Here is an 18,547-nt window from a genome sequence, read left to right as displayed (position 1 = left end):
TAAGCCTGTTTTCTGTACTGTTTGCCTTTGTTGGTGCCTTTAGAACAAACCCTTTGGGGATAGGAATCTCCTATTTGATTGGCACTCTTCACACTGCATAACACTATGCATACTTATGGCAACATACAAATGAATAATTAAAATGCTGCTACAGTAACTTGGCAGAATTTCATTTCTCTGGGGAACAGCAGTCAACTGTAAGCAAACATCATACTACAGTCCATCAAGACAATCAGGAGCTCTAGCTATGTAGGTACTTATATGGTCCATTCATCTTCTGTTCCTGATGTACAGCATCAATATTTTTCAATATAAAATGTATGCACTGAAAGGCTATTCCTACATTTCCAAAGGGACCCATGGAGCTGTACAATAATGGCTTCAATAGCCTCATTTCAATTCTATCCCTAATTTTGCCTCTGCCACTCCCCAAACTCATTTGTGTGGGTAGATGCAGAAAGCCTCCAGAAAACATGACAGATAAAGAGAGCAACCCCCCTTGGCTGGTCAACGGCACAGGCCCCCACCTCAGGCTTATCAAATCTTGTGCCACATCAGCTCCTGTAACTGGGGGCCTTGCAATTGAAGAGGAGGGAGAAAGGATTTATTCTCTAGTAAAAACACATGTTTTTTTCATTTTCTAATGAAAGTTGAATCACTAATATGCTCAGTTAAGCCTCTAGTCCAGGGGTCGGCAACTTACGACACGTGAGCCGATTTTTGATGGCACGTGGGGCGGGCTGAGCCACTCAGCCTGCTGCCGCTCTGGGGGTTCCCGCTACTGGCCCCTTGCCAGCTGCAGTCCTGCTGCTGGTTCCACTCAGCACCTGCTGCTGGCCTGGGGGAAGAAACCCCAGGCCAGCAGCGAGCTGAGACCCCAGCTGGCAGGAGCTGGCAGCCAAAATCCCAGAGCAGCGGCGGACTCAGAAGCTCAGCCTGCCGTCACTCTGGGGTTCCCACTGCTGGTCCCTTGGCAGCCGGGGTCCCACTCAGTGCCCGCTGCTTCCCTGGGGTTCCTTCCCTCAGACTGGCAGCGGGCTGAGATCCCAACTGGCAGGAGCCAGTGGTGGAAACCCCACAGCGGCAGGAGGCTGATCTGCTCAGCTGGCCGCCGCTCTGGGATTCCCACTGCTGGCCCTTTGCCAGCCGGGGTCCTGCCGCTGGTCCCATTCAGCGCCCACTGCTGGCCTGGGTGAAGGAATCCCAGGCTGGCAGCAGGCTGAGACCCCAGTTGGCAGGAGCCGGCAGCTGAAACCAAGAGGGGGGCTGGTGGAGATGTTCAGTCCACCCCTGAAACTCCAGAGCTGGGTGGGCTGATCTGCTCAGCCTGCTGCCGCTCTGGGGTTCTGGCTGCTGGCCCCTTGACAGCCGGGGTCCCCGCCGCAGCCCCACTCACCTTGCTTCCGGTTGGAATTCCAGCACAGGCCTCGTGCCAGACTGGGTCCAGGCTTCTGGCCTCGCTCAGCCCTACCAGCCACCAGCTCCACTCACCTCAGCTGCCGATCTGGGGTTCCAGCCGCTGACCTCCTGCCAGCTGGTTATCAACTGATCACTGAGAAGCCTGCGTGCAGCTTAAAGTATCTAAATACATGCCACCAGACATTGGAAAACTCAGCAAGGAAAAGCAAGGGCAAGGATCACACTAAACTAATAAGATCTGTATTTTAATTTAAATTTTAAATAAAGCTTCTGAAACATTTTGAAAACCTTGCTTTACTTCAGATATAACAGGAGTTTAGTTATATGTTATAAGACTATCTTAGCAGACACTTCTAAACAAAAACGTTAAAATGTATTACCGCACACGAAGCCTTAAATTAGAGATAATAACATGAAGACTCGCACACTGCTGCTGGAGAAGGTTGCCGACCCCTTGGTACTACATGTGACATCCTGATAAATTAAGACTTTCTTAGTATTATATCACTAGTGTCAAATCTTAACCAACACTTGTGCAAATCACAATATTGCATGGAAAACTTCTGCAGCACCATGTTTCAGATAAATGTTCTTTTAATATTTTCTAAACTTTGACTGTCATTTTGTGCTGATAGCGCCAGAATGGGCTGTGGCGTTAATTTTACCACTACTCAGCAGATGTTCAATTGGGCACTCGCTCTGGTTAGTGCTGAAGCAACAAGTACATTTTCACAGCAACCCCCACTGGCCTGCAAGCAGCGCAAACCGCAGCCACTGCAGAGACCGCGATCAGGCCAACCTGACCGGACGCGGCAGGCTAAAGTAAACCAGCCCAGCCTAGGCCAGCGCGCTTTCCGCTGCACAAATGGTGAACAAGGGTAGGGAAACACTGCCCCTAAATCATCTCTGAGAATGAGGGAACAATTCCAGGCGGCTCTGACTGTACTGCAGTCTTTACAGAAAGAGAATTCCGAACACAGACGTCCGCAGGGCTACTATCAACGACTGGCTACCTTCGACTAAAAATGCATGGGAAAGTAAAAAGGATGTGAGAGCGAAGGCAGGGGAAGAGCAGTCCTGTGATATATAAGCTGCATGAGTTCCTGCTGCCTGTCACTCCCTCGTGGCACTGAATTAAAGAGCCACAAACACTCCCTTGTTCGTTATTCCAGCTAGATTCTCACCAGTAAGCATGGCTGGCCGTGCAAGGAACACGTAAGTTTGAAGCGTCATCCGCGTTGTGCAATGTCAGTAGGAACAACATCTAGATACAAAAGAACCCAAAAATTGCGTCATCAGTACTAAATACAAATACTACGCATGTGTTTATTACGAGGATGTGGGTCCTATTCACTGTATGCTGCGGTATTCAATAAGGCCACAAAACTGAGGTTCTGACCACCTGAGTGCCTCAGTTAAAAGCTTCAACAATCTCTATGTTCATCAGAGCAGAGTGTTAATCCTCATGCCATGGAGCAAATATCAAACTTCAAGTAAAATCATCATTTACCCTCAATTCCCCTGCTGTATCTAATAGTAGTGAATGGATATTACTGTAACACTTCCTGCCCTAATGTCCGGTTATAATCTTAACCGCACAGTTAGACAGCTGTTGTTTCCACTCCACTGCGTGCTGCCTTTCATGGTTGGGATGAGCAAGTGCATCACTGTGTATCATATCTCACTGGGGAGATTGTGAAGCTTAATTGCCTTGTAAAGCTATTGATAGAAAGGCCACTAATAGACTTGAGTATTTATTAATCTAATGGTTTTTTAAATAAGCCAGTGTTGCCTTTGTCATGCTGCAGTTAGAATTTTGTGCAAGACAGAGTATCAAAACTCTTATAGTCCTAAGCTATTGTCTTAGTCATGCTGTTATACCACAATGTGTTTTATTTGTATGTTAATCCACTTGCATGCCCCTTTGAGGCAGGAACCATATTGCTAGAACTCTAAAATGAAGAATTTATAAATAAAAAAAATTTAAATTTTTTGGGAAGTTTGTCTCCTCATGCGAAGCCCATTATAAGAGGGGGTTGGGCCCTGCCCCTGAGGTGGGAGGTTCTGGGGGAAGGAGGAGAGTGCTGCAGAATGAATCAGCCCTACACTCACACTACAGCAGCAGCTCTTCTCCTGCAGGGCTGGGCCCAGCTCCCCGCTCTGGGCGTTGCAACACACGGGTGGTATTGCCACTCAAGTTTGGCCCACCCACCTCTCCAAATTTGAGTATTTGCTAAAAACATGGGGCTCTACCTATTATCTTAACTGCCTATAATGCCATGTACCCTTACAATGCTTTAAAATCATAGTGAAATCTCAATTTCCCATTTCCTCACGTATGCTAACCCAGCTTCTCTATCCTCTCTCTAAATGACATTACAAAGTCAGATTCAAAATCACAGAAGGCATTTAACTGGAACATTTACCTACAGAATTTTGTTTTGAATTTTATTGTGATTTCAAATTGAGGGGTTTTGGATGATACACGGGTATGTTTAAACAAATTATCCGTAGGCTTTTCAAATAGGTCAGATGTACAGATTTGCATAATAAAGCAGCAAGCAAGGATACAACCATGAATGCCAGTTTATATATTTGCTACAAAGAGCAGAATTTTCACTAGAGAAGGTAGGTAATTAAACTCCTCTTTCCCTCTCCCTGGCTTTTTAAAAAATTTTTAAAAGAAAAATTGAAATAATATGTTCTTTTCATAAGAATTGTTCCGCTAAAAATATATTACAAGTTAAAAAAAGATATAGAAAGTGGAGAATGCCTTGGACTAACACCTTCTTTAGCTTTAATCACAAATAATTGCCTCTTTTTGTACTAATGAGAAGCGCAAAATGGAATGTAATTTAGACATTCATTCAGCGTAATAGCTTTGTGAGCTAATATTACTGCAGAGAGATGTATTCTCAATTTCCTAGAGTACAACAACAGAGCAGCAGTAAGTTTTTCACTTCAGGGAGCTTTTCTGCCCTATGTAAATACAAACAGAAATCCCATTGTCTATTGATAAAAACAACAAAGCAGGTTAAATAAGGTTTTATATGTTACTGTTTCCCATAATCATCAGCTCTGTGGAACATGAATGAAAATAAAGCACTTTACTTACTGAAATCAATGAGAAACCTTCCAAATCCTTGCCTTTGATATTGAGGCATGATCATTATGCAGGAGACATTGTACTTCTGCTGGCAAAGCTTTTCCTGAGGGAAGGAGAAACAGATCAAGTATGTCAAAGCACCGCTGAAGTGGGCAATTCCCTGCACCTGCCACTGTCCTTGTAAAATATTCCAGAAAGGTGAAAAGATATATCTGGTCAATACCAAAGCAGAATAATCCTAAAGTATTCATTAATTATAAGGGAGAGAGTATTAATCAAATGCACTCTCTAAAATATTTCTTTTTTACTATTTAAAAAGTCAGAACTATAGAAATTAAACAAAATCCCAAGGACTTGCATAAACACTGTAATGAAGATTAAGTGCAGAATGAGGGAAAAAATCTTTTCACGTGACATTGATTATTCTGTCAAGTATATACAAGCAGAAATAAAATACACACACTCACCAAAGAGAGCAAGTTAGGTTTGCAGCAATTGCCATGTTAAATAACTTACTGCCTTCCACCCACATTTCATCTTCTACCTTTTAGCAAATACATTTAATGCTAGTATGACTGTGTAACTGAAGTGATACTTTTTTTCCACAGACAAATGCATTCTCCTCTGATTACAAAGTGAAGAAAAAATGCTTGGGCCATCAGATCTCAGCATTTCAGACAAGACAAAAATCACATGACTATGAACTTAATAGAGGCAAAGATTACACTGACTGCCTAAGACAAAGGTGAAAGCAGACACAGAAACTAAACTAGGAAGCAGCCTTTGTAATATAGTCTGAAGGATTTTTGGTTTTTAAAATTTCGATGCAATGTAGGGGCAGTATTGTTTTAGCAGGAGTATCCAAAAAATGCCAAAATCCAGACAAGAACAGTTCTGAGGCAGGCCTCTTCCTGTCTTTAGGAGTAATGCAATTAAATATAAGTAACTTTTTAAAATAAAGCTAACAGCATCAAAGACCTACATCAGACCACTCAAATCCAAGGTGACATATTCAACAGAAAGCTGCAGCAAGCACAGACCTGATAGGAAGTTACTCAGGATAACACATGTAAGGAGATGCCAGAATAGTATGGAAATTGTCACCGTCACAAGTGGCAATAAGCCAGCCTCAAATCATGCTCCTTCACTTATGAAATTCGATTGCCTCTTTGCCACATTTCATAAAAGTATCCCATCTTGTGCAGATTTATACTGACACTACTGCTTAGTCTCCAGTATGGCTCCAAACCCCTTGAACTGACTGCCATAATATGTACTTTGAAATATTACTGTGCCCACTGCAAAGGATTCAGGGGAATTTTTGCCCACAAAAGAATACTAGCTACAGAACACTGAAAAGAAAGGGCCCCAAATTCAGGAGAGCACTCCAGCATGTGCTAAGTCCTATTGAAGTCAATGGGATTCAAGTACGTATTTCAGTGGTTTCCTGAACTGGTGCCACGGGGTGGGGGAGAAAGAGGCAAAAAATTCCTGTCTTCATTTTGAATGCTAATGCATTTCCTGCAAGTCCTTATATCTAGTAAAGTTTAGGAATGATACCTCAGACAATGAATGTACTAGAAGGTATGTACCAATTTCAGAAGTGGCAGTACTACTTTATCTGTAATCTACATACTTCGAATCATCTGAACTACAATCAATGAATAGGCCTACAAGGAAATAGATCAAAGGCATAAGAAAAATTCTAGAGTCTGAGGCAGTGCAAATTATGTCTGTCAATCTCGCTGTTACTTAGGGAATGTCTACAATAAAAATGCTACAGTGGTATTCTTCCATCGCTGTCATAAATCCATTCCTCTTGAGACGTAGTAACTAAGTCAAAGACTTCTGTCAATCCAGCGGTGTCTATAGTGGGTCTTAGGTCGGCTTAACTGCATTGCATAGGACACGAAATTTTTCAATTTTGCCCTGAGCAATGTAGCTAGGTCGACTTATGTTTTAGGTCCAGACCATGCCTTAGATTCCCTCCAAGCCTTATATTTGAGGACAAATGTATCAGGCCCAAAACACCTCAGTAGACTATGCTGCTACTCCAACTTAATCACTTTCAACAAATCTCATTAAAAAAAATTATTTCAGATCTTTTTTGTTAAGAGCAATCTGAAGGAAAATGAGAAAAATCATCTAATTTCCAAAGATAAAAATGATAGCATGACATGTTAGTTTGGAAGCCACTGACAAACCAAACCTCTGACTTGAAAGTTGACAAACAAATATAGTTTCTCCCTATTCCAAGAAATTCTACTTTTACCTTACAGTTAATTTTNAGGGAAGGAGAAACAGATCAAGTATGTCAAAGCACCGCTGAAGTGGGCAATTCCCTGCACCTGCCACTGTCCTTGTAAAATATTCCAGAAAGGTGAAAAGATATATCTGGTCAATACCAAAGCAGAATAATCCTAAAGTATTCATTAATTATAAGGGAGAGAGTATTAATCAAATGCACTCTCTAAAATATTTCTTTTTTACTATTTAAAAAGTCAGAACTATAGAAATTAAACAAAATCCCAAGGACTTGCATAAACACTGTAATGAAGATTAAGTGCAGAATGAGGGAAAAAATCTTTTCACGTGACATTGATTATTCTGTCAAGTATATACAAGCAGAAATAAAATACACACACTCACCAAAGAGAGCAAGTTAGGTTTGCAGCAATTGCCATGTTAAATAACTTACTGCCTTCCACCCACATTTCATCTTCTACCTTTTAGCAAATACATTTAATGCTAGTACGACTGTGTAACTGAAGTGATACTTTTTTTCCACAGACAAATGCATTCTCCTCTGATTACAAAGTGAAGAAAAAATGCTTGGGCCATCAGATCTCAGCATTTCAGACAAGACAAAAATCACATGACTATGAACTTAATAGAGGCAAAGATTACACTGACTGCCTAAGACAAAGGTGAAAGCAGACACAGAAACTAAACTAGGAAGCAGCCTTTGTAATATAGTCTGAAGGATTTTTGGTTTTTAAAATTTCGATGCAATGTAGGGGCAGTATTGTTTTAGCAGGAGTATCCAAAAAATGCCAAAATCCAGACAAGAACAGTTCTGAGGCAGGCCTCTTCCTGTCTTTAGGAGTAATGCAATTAAATATAAGTAACTTTTTAAAATAAAGCTAACAGCATCAAAGACCTACATCAGACCACTCAAATCCAAGGTGACATATTCAACAGAAAGCTGCAGCAAGCACAGACCTGATAGGAAGTTACTCAGGATAACACATGTAAGGAGATGCCAGAATAGTATGGAAATTGTCACCGTCACAAGTGGCAATAAGCCAGCCTCAAATCATGCTCCTTCACTTATGAAATTCGATTGCCTCTTTGCCACATTTCATAAAAGTATCCCATCTTGTGCAGATTTATACTGACACTACTGCTTAGTCTCCAGTATGGCTCCAAACCCCTTGAACTGACTGCCATAATATGTACTTTGAAATATTACTGTGCCCACTGCAAAGGATTCAGGGGAATTTTTGCCCACAAAAGAATACTAGCTACAGAACACTAAAAAGAAAGGGCCCCAAATTCAGGAGAGCACTCCAGCATGTGCTAAGTCCTATTGAAGTCAATGGGATTCAAGTACGTATTTCAGTGGTTTCCTGAACTGGTGCCACGGGGTGGGGGAGAAAGAGGCAAAAAATTCCTGTCTTCATTTTGAATGCTAATGCATTTCCTGCAAGTCCTTATATCTAGTAAAGTTTAGGAATGATACCTCAGACAATGAATGTACTAGAAGGTATGTACCAATTTCAGAAGTGGCAGTACTACTTTATCTGTAATCTACATACTTCGAATCATCTGAACTACAATCAATGAATAGGCCTACAAGGAAATAGATCAAAGGCATAAGAAAAATTCTAGAGTCTGAGGCAGTGCAAATTATGTCTGTCAATCTCGCTGTTACTTAGGGAATGTCTACAATAAAAATGCTACAGTGGTATTCTTCCATCGCTGTCATAAATCCATTCCTCTTGAGACGTAGTAACTAAGTCAAAGACTTCTGTCAATCCAGCGGTGTCTATAGTGGGTCTTAGGTCGGCTTAACTGCATTGCATAGGACACGAAATTTTTCAATTTTGCCCTGAGCAATGTAGCTAGGTCGACTTATGTTTTAGGTCCAGACCATGCCTTAGATTCCCTCCAAGCCTTATATTTGAGGACAAATGTATCAGGCCCAAAACACCTCAGTAGACTATGCTGCTACTCCAACTTAATCACTTTCAACAAATCTCATTAAAAAAAATTATTTCAGATCTTTTTTGTTAAGAGCAATCTGAAGGAAAATGAGAAAAATCATCTAATTTCCAAAGATAAAAATGATAGCATGACATGTTAGTTTGGAAGCCACTGACAAACCAAACCTCTGACTTGAAAGTTGACAAACAAATATAGTTTCTCCCTATTCCAAGAAATTCTACTTTTACCTTACAGTTAATTTTACTATAACATCTGTCAAGGCAATACGGAGGAAATTCCCTCTTAGCAATAATTGGGATTTTTGTTTTAAAATTCGAAGTATCACCACAAGTCATAAAGACATCCACTATGAAAATTAGTAACTTAGGGCTTGATTTTCAAAAGTTTAATGTGCAATTAAAAACTGCAAAAAAAGTCAGGTATTTATGCACACAAGCGACCAAGGATGAACAGAAATGGTCATTTGTTATATGTGTAAATAGCAAGTTTTACCAAAATACATCTGTAAATACACATGTAAATTGTGCCTAAATTTGTACATCTAAAACTTTTGAAAACCAGGTGTAGTACAGTGTATCTATGCAGAATCTGTAACTAAGTGAACTGTATAGAAAAAGATTTCATGTCAAACTGAACAATTATAAATCACCAGATAACCAGTAAAAACAGACTTAACTGAATACTAGGGCTGTCAAGCGATCAAAAAAGTAATCACGATTAATTGCACTATTAAACTATAATAGAATACCATTTATTTAAATAGTTTGGGGTATTTTCTACATTTTCAAATATATTGATTTCAATTACAAACACAGAATACAAAGTGTACAGTGCTCACTTTATATTTCTTTTTTATTACAAATATTTGCACTACAAAAAAACAAAAGAAATAGTATTTTTCAGTTCACCAAATATAAATACTGTAGTGCAATCTCTTTATCATGAAAGTTGAACTTACAAATGTAGAATTATATACAAAAAAACTGCATTCAGAAATAAAAAAATGTAAAACTTTGTAGAGCCTAAAAGTCCACTCAGTCCAACTTCTTGTTCATACAAACAAGTTTCTTTACATTTGCAGAAGATAATGCTGCCTGCTTCTTGTTTATAGTATCACCTGAAAGTGAGAATAGGCATCCACATGGCACTGTTATACCTGGCTGTGACATTGCACTCTATATGATTTTATGAAAATATGCTAATGAGTGTGAATATAATGTAACTGGAATATGCTTCATGCAAAACGTCTCTTGTAAGGTATCCTTACAAAGCTTATAAACTATTGAGTGTGGTCATCCTATTTGTATAAATTTATCGCTCTTGTATCTGAAACTAGAAATATGAAATATAACTCTGAGGTGTTATTGTAGTTATGCAAAGTGTGGGCCATTAATGGTAGTTCAGAATCTTGATGGCTCCCATCAACTAGAACAACTGACTGTAGATGGCTCTGTTTACTTGTAAGTCTTCCTGTATACCTGTGTGCTGGCAAGTGGGTAATGTAGTCTTACAGTGACATGTGATCATGTCACCTGAACTGGAATCCATCTTTAACCTGATGTTCTTCCATTTAGAAGAAGGAGAGATGGGAACCCAGAGAGGGATAAAGGATTCCCGCCTTTTGCAGAAAATATATAAGAGGGTGGAACAGAAAAAAAGGGGGCTGCAGACATGAGAAATCCCCTAGCTACCATCTGAGTTGGAACAAGGACTGTACCAGGGGAAAGGATTGGGCCCAGACTAGGAAGGCGTCCAGTCTGTGACAGAAGCTTACTGAAACATCTCTGAGGGTGAGTTTATATCTGTAATCACTTTCTCATTGTATTAGGTTTAGACTTGCGTGTTTTATTTTATTTTGCACAGTAAATTCACTTTGTTCTGTCTGTTATTACTTGGAACCACTTAAATACTACCTTTTGTATTTCATAAAATCACTTTTTACCAGAGTAAAACCAAGAGTATGTAGTAATACCTCGGGGGGCAAACAGCTGTGCATCTCTCTTTATCCATGTTATAGAGGGCGGACAATTTATGACTTTATCCTGTATAAGCTTTATAAAGGGTAAAACAGAGTTATCGGGGTTTGGACCCCATTGGGAGTTGGGTATCTGAGCAGAGGAGACAGGAGCACTTCTTAAGCTGTTTTCAATTAAGCCTGCAGCTTGTGGGGCATGTTGTACAGACCTGGGCACTGAAATCCAAAGCTGGCACGGAAAACAGGCTCAAAGGTAGTCTAAGCACACCAGGTGGCAGTCCCGAGGGGGTTGCTGTGATCCAATCTGTCACACCATACTTCACCCACCATTCCAGAGGATATGTATCCATCTTGATAATGGGTTCTGCTCGATAACCATCCAAAGCAGTACGGACCGACGCCGTGTTCATTTTCATCATTTGAGTCAAATGCCACTGGCAGAAAGGTTGATTTTCTTTTTTGGTGGTTCAGGTTCTGCAGTTTCCGCATCGGCGTGTTGCTCTTTTAAAACTTCTGAAAGCATGCTCTACACCCTGTCCCTCTCAGATTTTGGAAGGCACTGCAGATTCTTAAACCTTGGGTTGAGTGACGTAGCTATCTTTAGAAATCTCACATTGGTACCTTCTTTGTGTTTTGCCAAATCTGCAGTGAAAGTGTTCTTAAAATGAACAACGTGCTGGATCATGATCCGAAGACTGCTATAACGTGAAATATATGGCAGAATGCGGATAAAACAGAGCAGGAGACATACAATTCTCCCGCAAGGAGTTCAGTCAAATTTAATTAATGCATTTATTTATTTTTAAATGAGCATCTTCAGCATGGAAGCATGTCCTCTGGAATGGTGGCCGAAGCACAAAGGGGCATACAAATGTTTAACAGAACTGGCAAGTAAATGCCTTGCAATGCGGGCTACAGAAGTGCCATGCGAACACCTGCTCTCACTTTCAGGTGATGTAAATAAGAAGCTGCCAGCATTATCTCTCAGAAATGTAAACAAAACTTCTTTGTCTTAGCAATTGGCTGAACAAGAAGTAGGACTCAGTGGACTTGTAGGCTCTAAAATTTTAAATTGTACTGTTTTTGAGTGCAGTTATGTAACAAAAAAATCTATATTTGTAAGTTTCACTTACACAATAAAGAGATTGCACTATAGTACTTGGATGAGGCAAATTGAAAAATACTATTTCTATTGTTTGCCATTTTTACAGTGCAAATATTTGTAATAAAAATAATATAAAGTGAGCACTGTCAACTTCGTATAGTGTGTTGTAATTGAAATCAATATATTTTAAAAAATATAGAAAAAAAATATTCAATAAATTTCAATGGGCAATCTATTGTTTAACAGCGTGATTAAAGCAGAGATTAATTTTTTTAACCTCGATTAATTATTTTTTTTAGTTAATTGCGTGATTTAACTGCAATTAATTGACAGCTCTACTGAATACACATAGAACTTTTCTCAGTTACTGTAAGTGTTTTGAGGGGGAATAAAGATATTGTTATTGTCTATCAGACAGTGAACAATTTTATGAGACTTGCAGATCGGATTTCAAATTTTAAAAACTGTCTTCAACTATTGAAATTACATACGCAAAAATACTTGAATAAGAAGCATAATTTTTAACAGTGGAAAAATTATGAATTGTTAATATTAAAAAGCATACAGAGATATTGCTTTACCTTAGAGAAATATCCAACTAAGTGACAGCCTTTTTCATCATTTTTTGTAAGAACATAGAAAAGGAATGGCTCAACATCATAATACAACGTTTTGTGGTCCAGAAAGAGCTTGGCTAACAAGCAAAGATTTTGGCAATAAATTTTGCTCACATTTCCATCGACCTAAAAAAAAAAAAAAAAAAAAAATCACCACACTGATAAATTTATTTCCCACAAAACCATTATTTCTCATATATTATTTCACAGAAAATGGTATCTTGTACTTACAGTATCCTTTAAGAAAACCTGAAAAATGTAGTATTAAGGGGAAAAATGTTAATTTCAGAATAGAAATTCTCTATTAGTGCTAATTGTTTGCATTAGCAAGAACCTTCAGAAGATCTGGATTTCTCAAACAATCAAGGTTATCTGATCTGATAATTGGTCCAGTCAGACTTGGTTACATCTCTTTCACTTATTGCCCTATAATCAAACAGATATGAATAGCAGATAATGCAAATATTATTAAAGCTATCTTAAGCTCTGGATCATTATTGAAGGAGCTGCCCTCCAAAAGTAGAACAGACTGAACTGCATTATTCTGAGTCCCTGAAGTGCAGGGCCAGCAAATGGGATGTCACTTTGGTATTATACACTGCAGTATTTTAGATATAATTAGAGAAGATAAGAATTCTACACTGGAGCAAAGATGCTACTGAGCAAGAGAAGTAAATTTTCAAGCTAAATACCATAATTAGTCTGTCATAAGTATAAAGAATCAAGCTGTGATACTGATGGTTGCAGACAGGCTAGGCACAAGTGCAGATTTCTTTGATCACAATCAGTTTCTCCCTGAAATGAAGAGCATAGTCAATGTGAGCAGCCGAGTCTTTCCCTAAGATACTTCTTCACGGAAAGATTACTTGTAACTAGAGTTCTTTGACGATGGGACCATCTGTATTTCATTTACACAGAGAGCCTTCTGGTCTAGGCACAGCACCAGGAAGAAATTCCTCTATTATAATCCATTGCCAGAGTCAGTTTCTGGTGTGGCTTGGACAAATCTCTGCTTTACCTGCTGTAAAGTGGGTAAGCACTAACCTCATATGGATATCTGGGGGTGGATAAGACAATACCTGTAAGTAAGCTTAAGATAAAAAACATTACTTATGAGTTAAGAACTACTGATACAAATACTTTTATCAAAAAGAACAAGGAGTACTTGTGGCACCTTAGAGACTAACAAACTTATTTGAGCATAAGCTTTCGTGGGCTAAAACTCACTTCATCGGATGCATGCAGTGGAAAATACAATAGGAAGATCTATATACACAGAGAACATGAAAAAATGGGTGTTGCCATACTAACTATGATGAGAATGATCAATTAAGGTGGGCTATTAGCAGCAGGAAAAAAAAACGTTTGTAGTGATAATCAGGATGGCCCATTTCCAACAGTTGATAAGAAGGTGTGAGTAACAGTAGGGGGAAAATTAGCACAGGGAAATAGTTTTTACTTCTCCATGCAAAAGAATAAATGGACACAAATCAGACCTCAAGAATCATAACATTCAAAAACCAGTTGGAGAACACTTCAACCTCCCTGGTCACTCAATTAGAGACTTCAAAGTCGTAATACTCCACGAAAAAAACTTCAAAAACAGACTCCAAAGAGAAACTGCAGAATTGGAATTAATTTGCAAACTGGACACCACTAAATTAGGCTTGAATAAAGACTGGGAGTGGATAGGTCATTACATAAAGTAAAAACTATTTCCTCACGCTAATTATTTTTCCCCTACTGTTATCTGCACCTTCTTGTCAACTATTGGCAATGGGCCATCCTGATTATCACTACATGTTTTTCTCTTTCCTGCAGATAATAGCCCACCTTAATTGATCACTCTCGTTATAGTTAGTATGGCAACACCCATTTTTTCATGTTCTCTGTGTATACGATCTTCCTACTATATTTTCCACTGTATGCATCCAATGAAGTGGGTTTGAGCCCATGACAGCTTATGCTCAAATAAATTTGTTAGTCTCCACGGTGACACAAGTACTCCTCGTATTTTTTGCTTATGCAGACTAACACGGTTACTGCTCTGAGATACTATATGTGAGATACATAAAAGCATCTTACAATTTCAGAAGTATTTTAAGCACACTTATGCAACTGACTCTCTTGTACAAAACTGGGGATTTTTTTGGTTTTTTACACACATGCAGACAAGTGATAAAAACAAGTGATAAAGTCGGCCTTAATTAGATTTTTAAAAACTTGTAATGGTTAACTGAAGACATTTCAGTTCCTCTAAAAATGTTGGCAATGAATATTGGATTTTGTTTTTCAACTCTCCTAAAAGAGGAAGTATCCAATTGTTATGTTATTTCAATTGAAGACTTCCTTGATATTAAAAAAAAATCCTAGAAACAGACAATCCTTTAAAATATTCTATACGCTATTTTGTGAAAGAGCACTCATGTGAAGATGGAAAGGCATTCCATAACTTTCTGATAAGACCAGCTTGTTCAGCAGTTCAATGGGGAAAAATGGACTACAGTCTCAGACACCAATGTTTGCTAGACTAGAATGGAGTAATAAATTATGACAATAAGTCTCCTCTTAGATTTGTCAAAGTTTTGCACTGGAAGGAAGGCATACATAAACATAAGATGCCCTGGGGCATTTTCTGCTCCTTGGAGAAACAGAAGGAGAATAAGAGCCTATCCCCTTCTCTGTCCTGTCACGCAGGGAATTAAGGGGTAAAGTCACTGTATCTTGTTGGAAGTCCGCAGAAATTTTTATCAACTCCTCACTGAGTTTCTGCAGCTATCAAAATCAGAAGTAATGGCCTGAGCCAACACTTCAACCAAACTGGAAAAGTTAGTCTTCAAGAGTTTCAGTAATCCTATCAAAGTGTCTCAAGTACAGAAGGAAAAAAGGGCCATCTGATGAATCCAGATTTTCCTTCCACAAAATATTCTCTCTTCCATGGCTCTTTCTGAGAGACCCTTAAGAATACTTAAAAAAAGAAAAATGAAGGACTGAATAAGTTTTGATCTATGGATTGATGGCAGCTCACAGAACGACACTAACATAGTGGCAGATTCACCTGTTGCCCTACTCTGTATTAGCAGATATTAGAAGAATCCAGCAGAGAGGAACAGGTTAATCATGTTCACTGGTGACTCACTAGGAAATGTGTGGCTTTTTATACTCTGGGAAAGTTTAAGGAAGGTAGGAGTAACTCTCTGGATGAGAGATCTAGGGTGTGGCTCACCTGTATCATGGGAAAACCATAGGAGCAGAAATATGTGGGAGGAAAAAAAAATGTAGGCTGGGGGAAATGAGCGACTAGTAGGAGGAACACTAAGGGGGCACCAGCTAAAAGGGGGGGGATGTGACCCCCGTGACTCCTCCCTGTCCCGCTCCCCATGTGACTCCTCCCCCCAACTCGTCCCCACCCCCAGCCCGGGAGCCCCGCACTCTGCTCTAGTCCCCCTGGCATGTGTGGAGCCACTAATGCACTCTCCCTGGCAGCCTCTGGCCATGCTGCCTGCCTGGACTGTAGGCAGCATGGCTGAAGGCTGCCTGGGAGAGCGTAGCTGCTGCGTGCTGCACCAGGCAGCATGGCTGGAAGAGGAGAGGCTCTGGCCCCACTTCTTCTCTTATGGTTCTGGCCTTGCCCCTTCATCTTTCTAGCTGTTGGCCTTGCCCCCCCCACCCTCCCTCAGCATTTTGGGGAGGGTCATGTGACCCTTTGTGCCCCTCCACGAGTCGCATTGGCTGGGGTTGGTGCAGTTTTAATTCAGAATTTTCTTTTAGTTAAGAAGATGAAATCTGTGAATGACTAGAACAAGTCTTAAGGTTTGGTTCAGTTGCATGGGGACTCCACCCGATTACATATCAGTATTTCAGGACATGGAATAGACAAGCATACTTGCAAGGGTAACAAATATATTTACACAATATGAAAGTGCTAGGTAGTGACATTTTTTAAAATTCAGAATTATTTTTAAGTATTGATAGTCAGAAATAACTTGTGCCATTCTTCTGAGAGAATTAAGATGGTCCTAAGACCCTGGAAGTCTTTTCTGCTAGTAGTGTTGGTACTGGTGCTTAAGAAATACGAATAAGTAGGTTAGGGTAATTGGGAGCAGCAATGACACTTGAAGCCATGATACAGAATACTCATTAGTTAAGCTCAAGGGTCTTTTCACAGCGGAGCATGTGGACAAAAGTCCTTAAGAGATTAGCTCCAAAATGTCCCGAAGAATTATATTCTACTCGGTTTAATTTCCGAACTAATTAAATTAAAGGCAGTTTACTTTGACCCGACTTGCAACAGGCTGTGAAAGTAATACAGATAGCTAACAGGTTCAGCCTGGGACCCAACACACCCTGGCAGAATGCCTCAGGAGATATTTCTCAAGCTCTCTGTAGGGGGAATAACTTTAGTTTCAAAATTTAAACTTCTGAACATAAGATTGGCCATACTGGGTCAGACCAAAGATCCATCCAGCCCAGTACCCTATCTACCAACAGTGACCAATGCCAGGTGTCCCAGAGGAAGTGAACCTAACAGGTAACTATCAAGTGATCTCTCTCCTAGAGTCCTAAATCAACCATGCAGCAAACTTAAGTGAGGAAAATGTTACCTTTGCATTTTCTATAGTCAGTCAATGGTCATGCTCATTGTTCTCTTCCTTCCCCAAATAATCAGTGTCACAATTGAATGTCTTTAAAAGTCTATAAAATCATGAACTATGAATGGTGTGGAGACAGTGAACAAGGAAGTGTTATTTAACCCTTCACATAACACAAGAAGTAGGGGACAACCAATTGCATTAATAGGCACTGGGTTTAAAACTAACATAAGGAAGTATTTCTTCATACAACACACAGTCAACTTGTGGAACTCGCTGCCATGGGATGTTGTGAAGCCCAAAAGTAAAATTAGGTCCAAAAAAGAATTAGATAAATTCATGGAGAATAGATCAATCAGTGGCTAATAGCCAAGATGGTCGCGGAGCAATCCCATGCTCTGGATGTTCCTAAACCTCTGACTGTCAGAAGTTGAGACTAGACGACCAGGGATGAATCACTCAAAATTGTCATATTTGTTCATTCCCCCAAACCATCTGGCACTGGCCACCGTCAAGAGACAGGATGCTGGGCTAGATGGACCACTGATCTGATCCAGTATGACTGTTCTTATGTAATGGGTAGAAAGGAAAAAAGAAGGGTACCCTTATCTGACCAGAAGTAAAAGAACATGTAGTTGGAAGATAAAGTTTCAATACACATCTAAAAGCCTGCTGCACCAGAAGGCTAGAAAGCTCTTAAGTTCTACATAACTTACGAGTACACAGGATATAAAAGGTGGGGGAAACTGAAAGAGGAGACATTTTTTGAATACAATATGAATATTAGTGGAAAAATATTTATAGTAGAACCTCAGAGTTATGAACACCTTGGGAATGGAGGTTGTTCGCAACTCTGAAATGTTTATAAGTGAACAAAAGTTCAAAGGTATGGCTGTTCTTTCAAAAGTTTACAGCTGAACGTTAACTTAATACAGCTTTGAAACTTACTATGCAGAAGAAAAAATGTTGCTTTCCCTTTATTTTATTTTTTAGTATTTTATACATTTAACACTGTACTGTATTTGCCTTTTTTGGGTGGGGGGTGGGAGGGTTGTCTCTGTTGCTGCCTGATTGTGTACTTCCGGATCCAAATGAAGTGTCTGGTTAATCAGTCAGTTTGTAACTTTGGTGTTTGTAACTCTGAGGTTCTACTGTAATACATTTTTATCTTTTTCTACTGTGGCCTTCAACTGGTATATAATCAACAAACACATGTAAGTCTTCCTTTTTTAAACAATCTGGATTTTAAATATACCTACCTCAAATACTGAAAGATCATTTCTTCTGTAGATTTCATTGGCTGGAGGATGGAACCAACCACACTTCTTTGAGTGTCTTAGCAAAATGTTTTTACTTTTCATATATTTAAGACAGAATTCACACAGGTAAAGCTTTGATAGTCTGTTGAAGTATAAAAATCATGAAGAGTTTTAGAGTGCTGTTACAGTTCTAAAGTCTGTGACCAAAAATCATGTTCTCCCTCTCCACCTGTCTTAAAAATATCTG

At 39.5% G+C, this 18,547-nt stretch overlaps 1 protein-coding gene across 15 annotated transcripts in view; it reads right to left on the bottom strand.

Moving 5' to 3' along the window:
- KAT6B (lysine acetyltransferase 6B) overlaps window positions 1-18,547 on the bottom strand; it is a 200,977-nt gene that overhangs the window by 56,688 nt on the left and 125,742 nt on the right. For all 15 annotated transcript variants that reach the window (XM_075072776.1, XM_075072778.1, XM_075072766.1 and 12 more), the window contains 3 exons: window positions 18,301-18,442; window positions 12,414-12,575; window positions 4,535-4,628 (listed from right to left, as the gene is read on the bottom strand). In XM_075072776.1, coding sequence (XP_074928877.1) covers window positions 4,535-4,628; window positions 12,414-12,575; window positions 18,301-18,442 — 398 coding nt within the window. The remainder of the gene's footprint in view (window positions 1-4,534; window positions 4,629-12,413; window positions 12,576-18,300; window positions 18,443-18,547) is intronic.

The sequence above is a fragment of the Chelonoidis abingdonii genome, chromosome 15 (genome assembly GCF_003597395.2).
Source record: "Chelonoidis abingdonii isolate Lonesome George chromosome 15, CheloAbing_2.0, whole genome shotgun sequence".
NCBI classification, from domain to species: domain Eukaryota; kingdom Metazoa; phylum Chordata; order Testudines; family Testudinidae; genus Chelonoidis; species Chelonoidis abingdonii.
The sequence above is the reverse complement of the archived record's forward strand: the minus strand, read 5'-3'. Positions and strand labels throughout refer to the sequence as shown.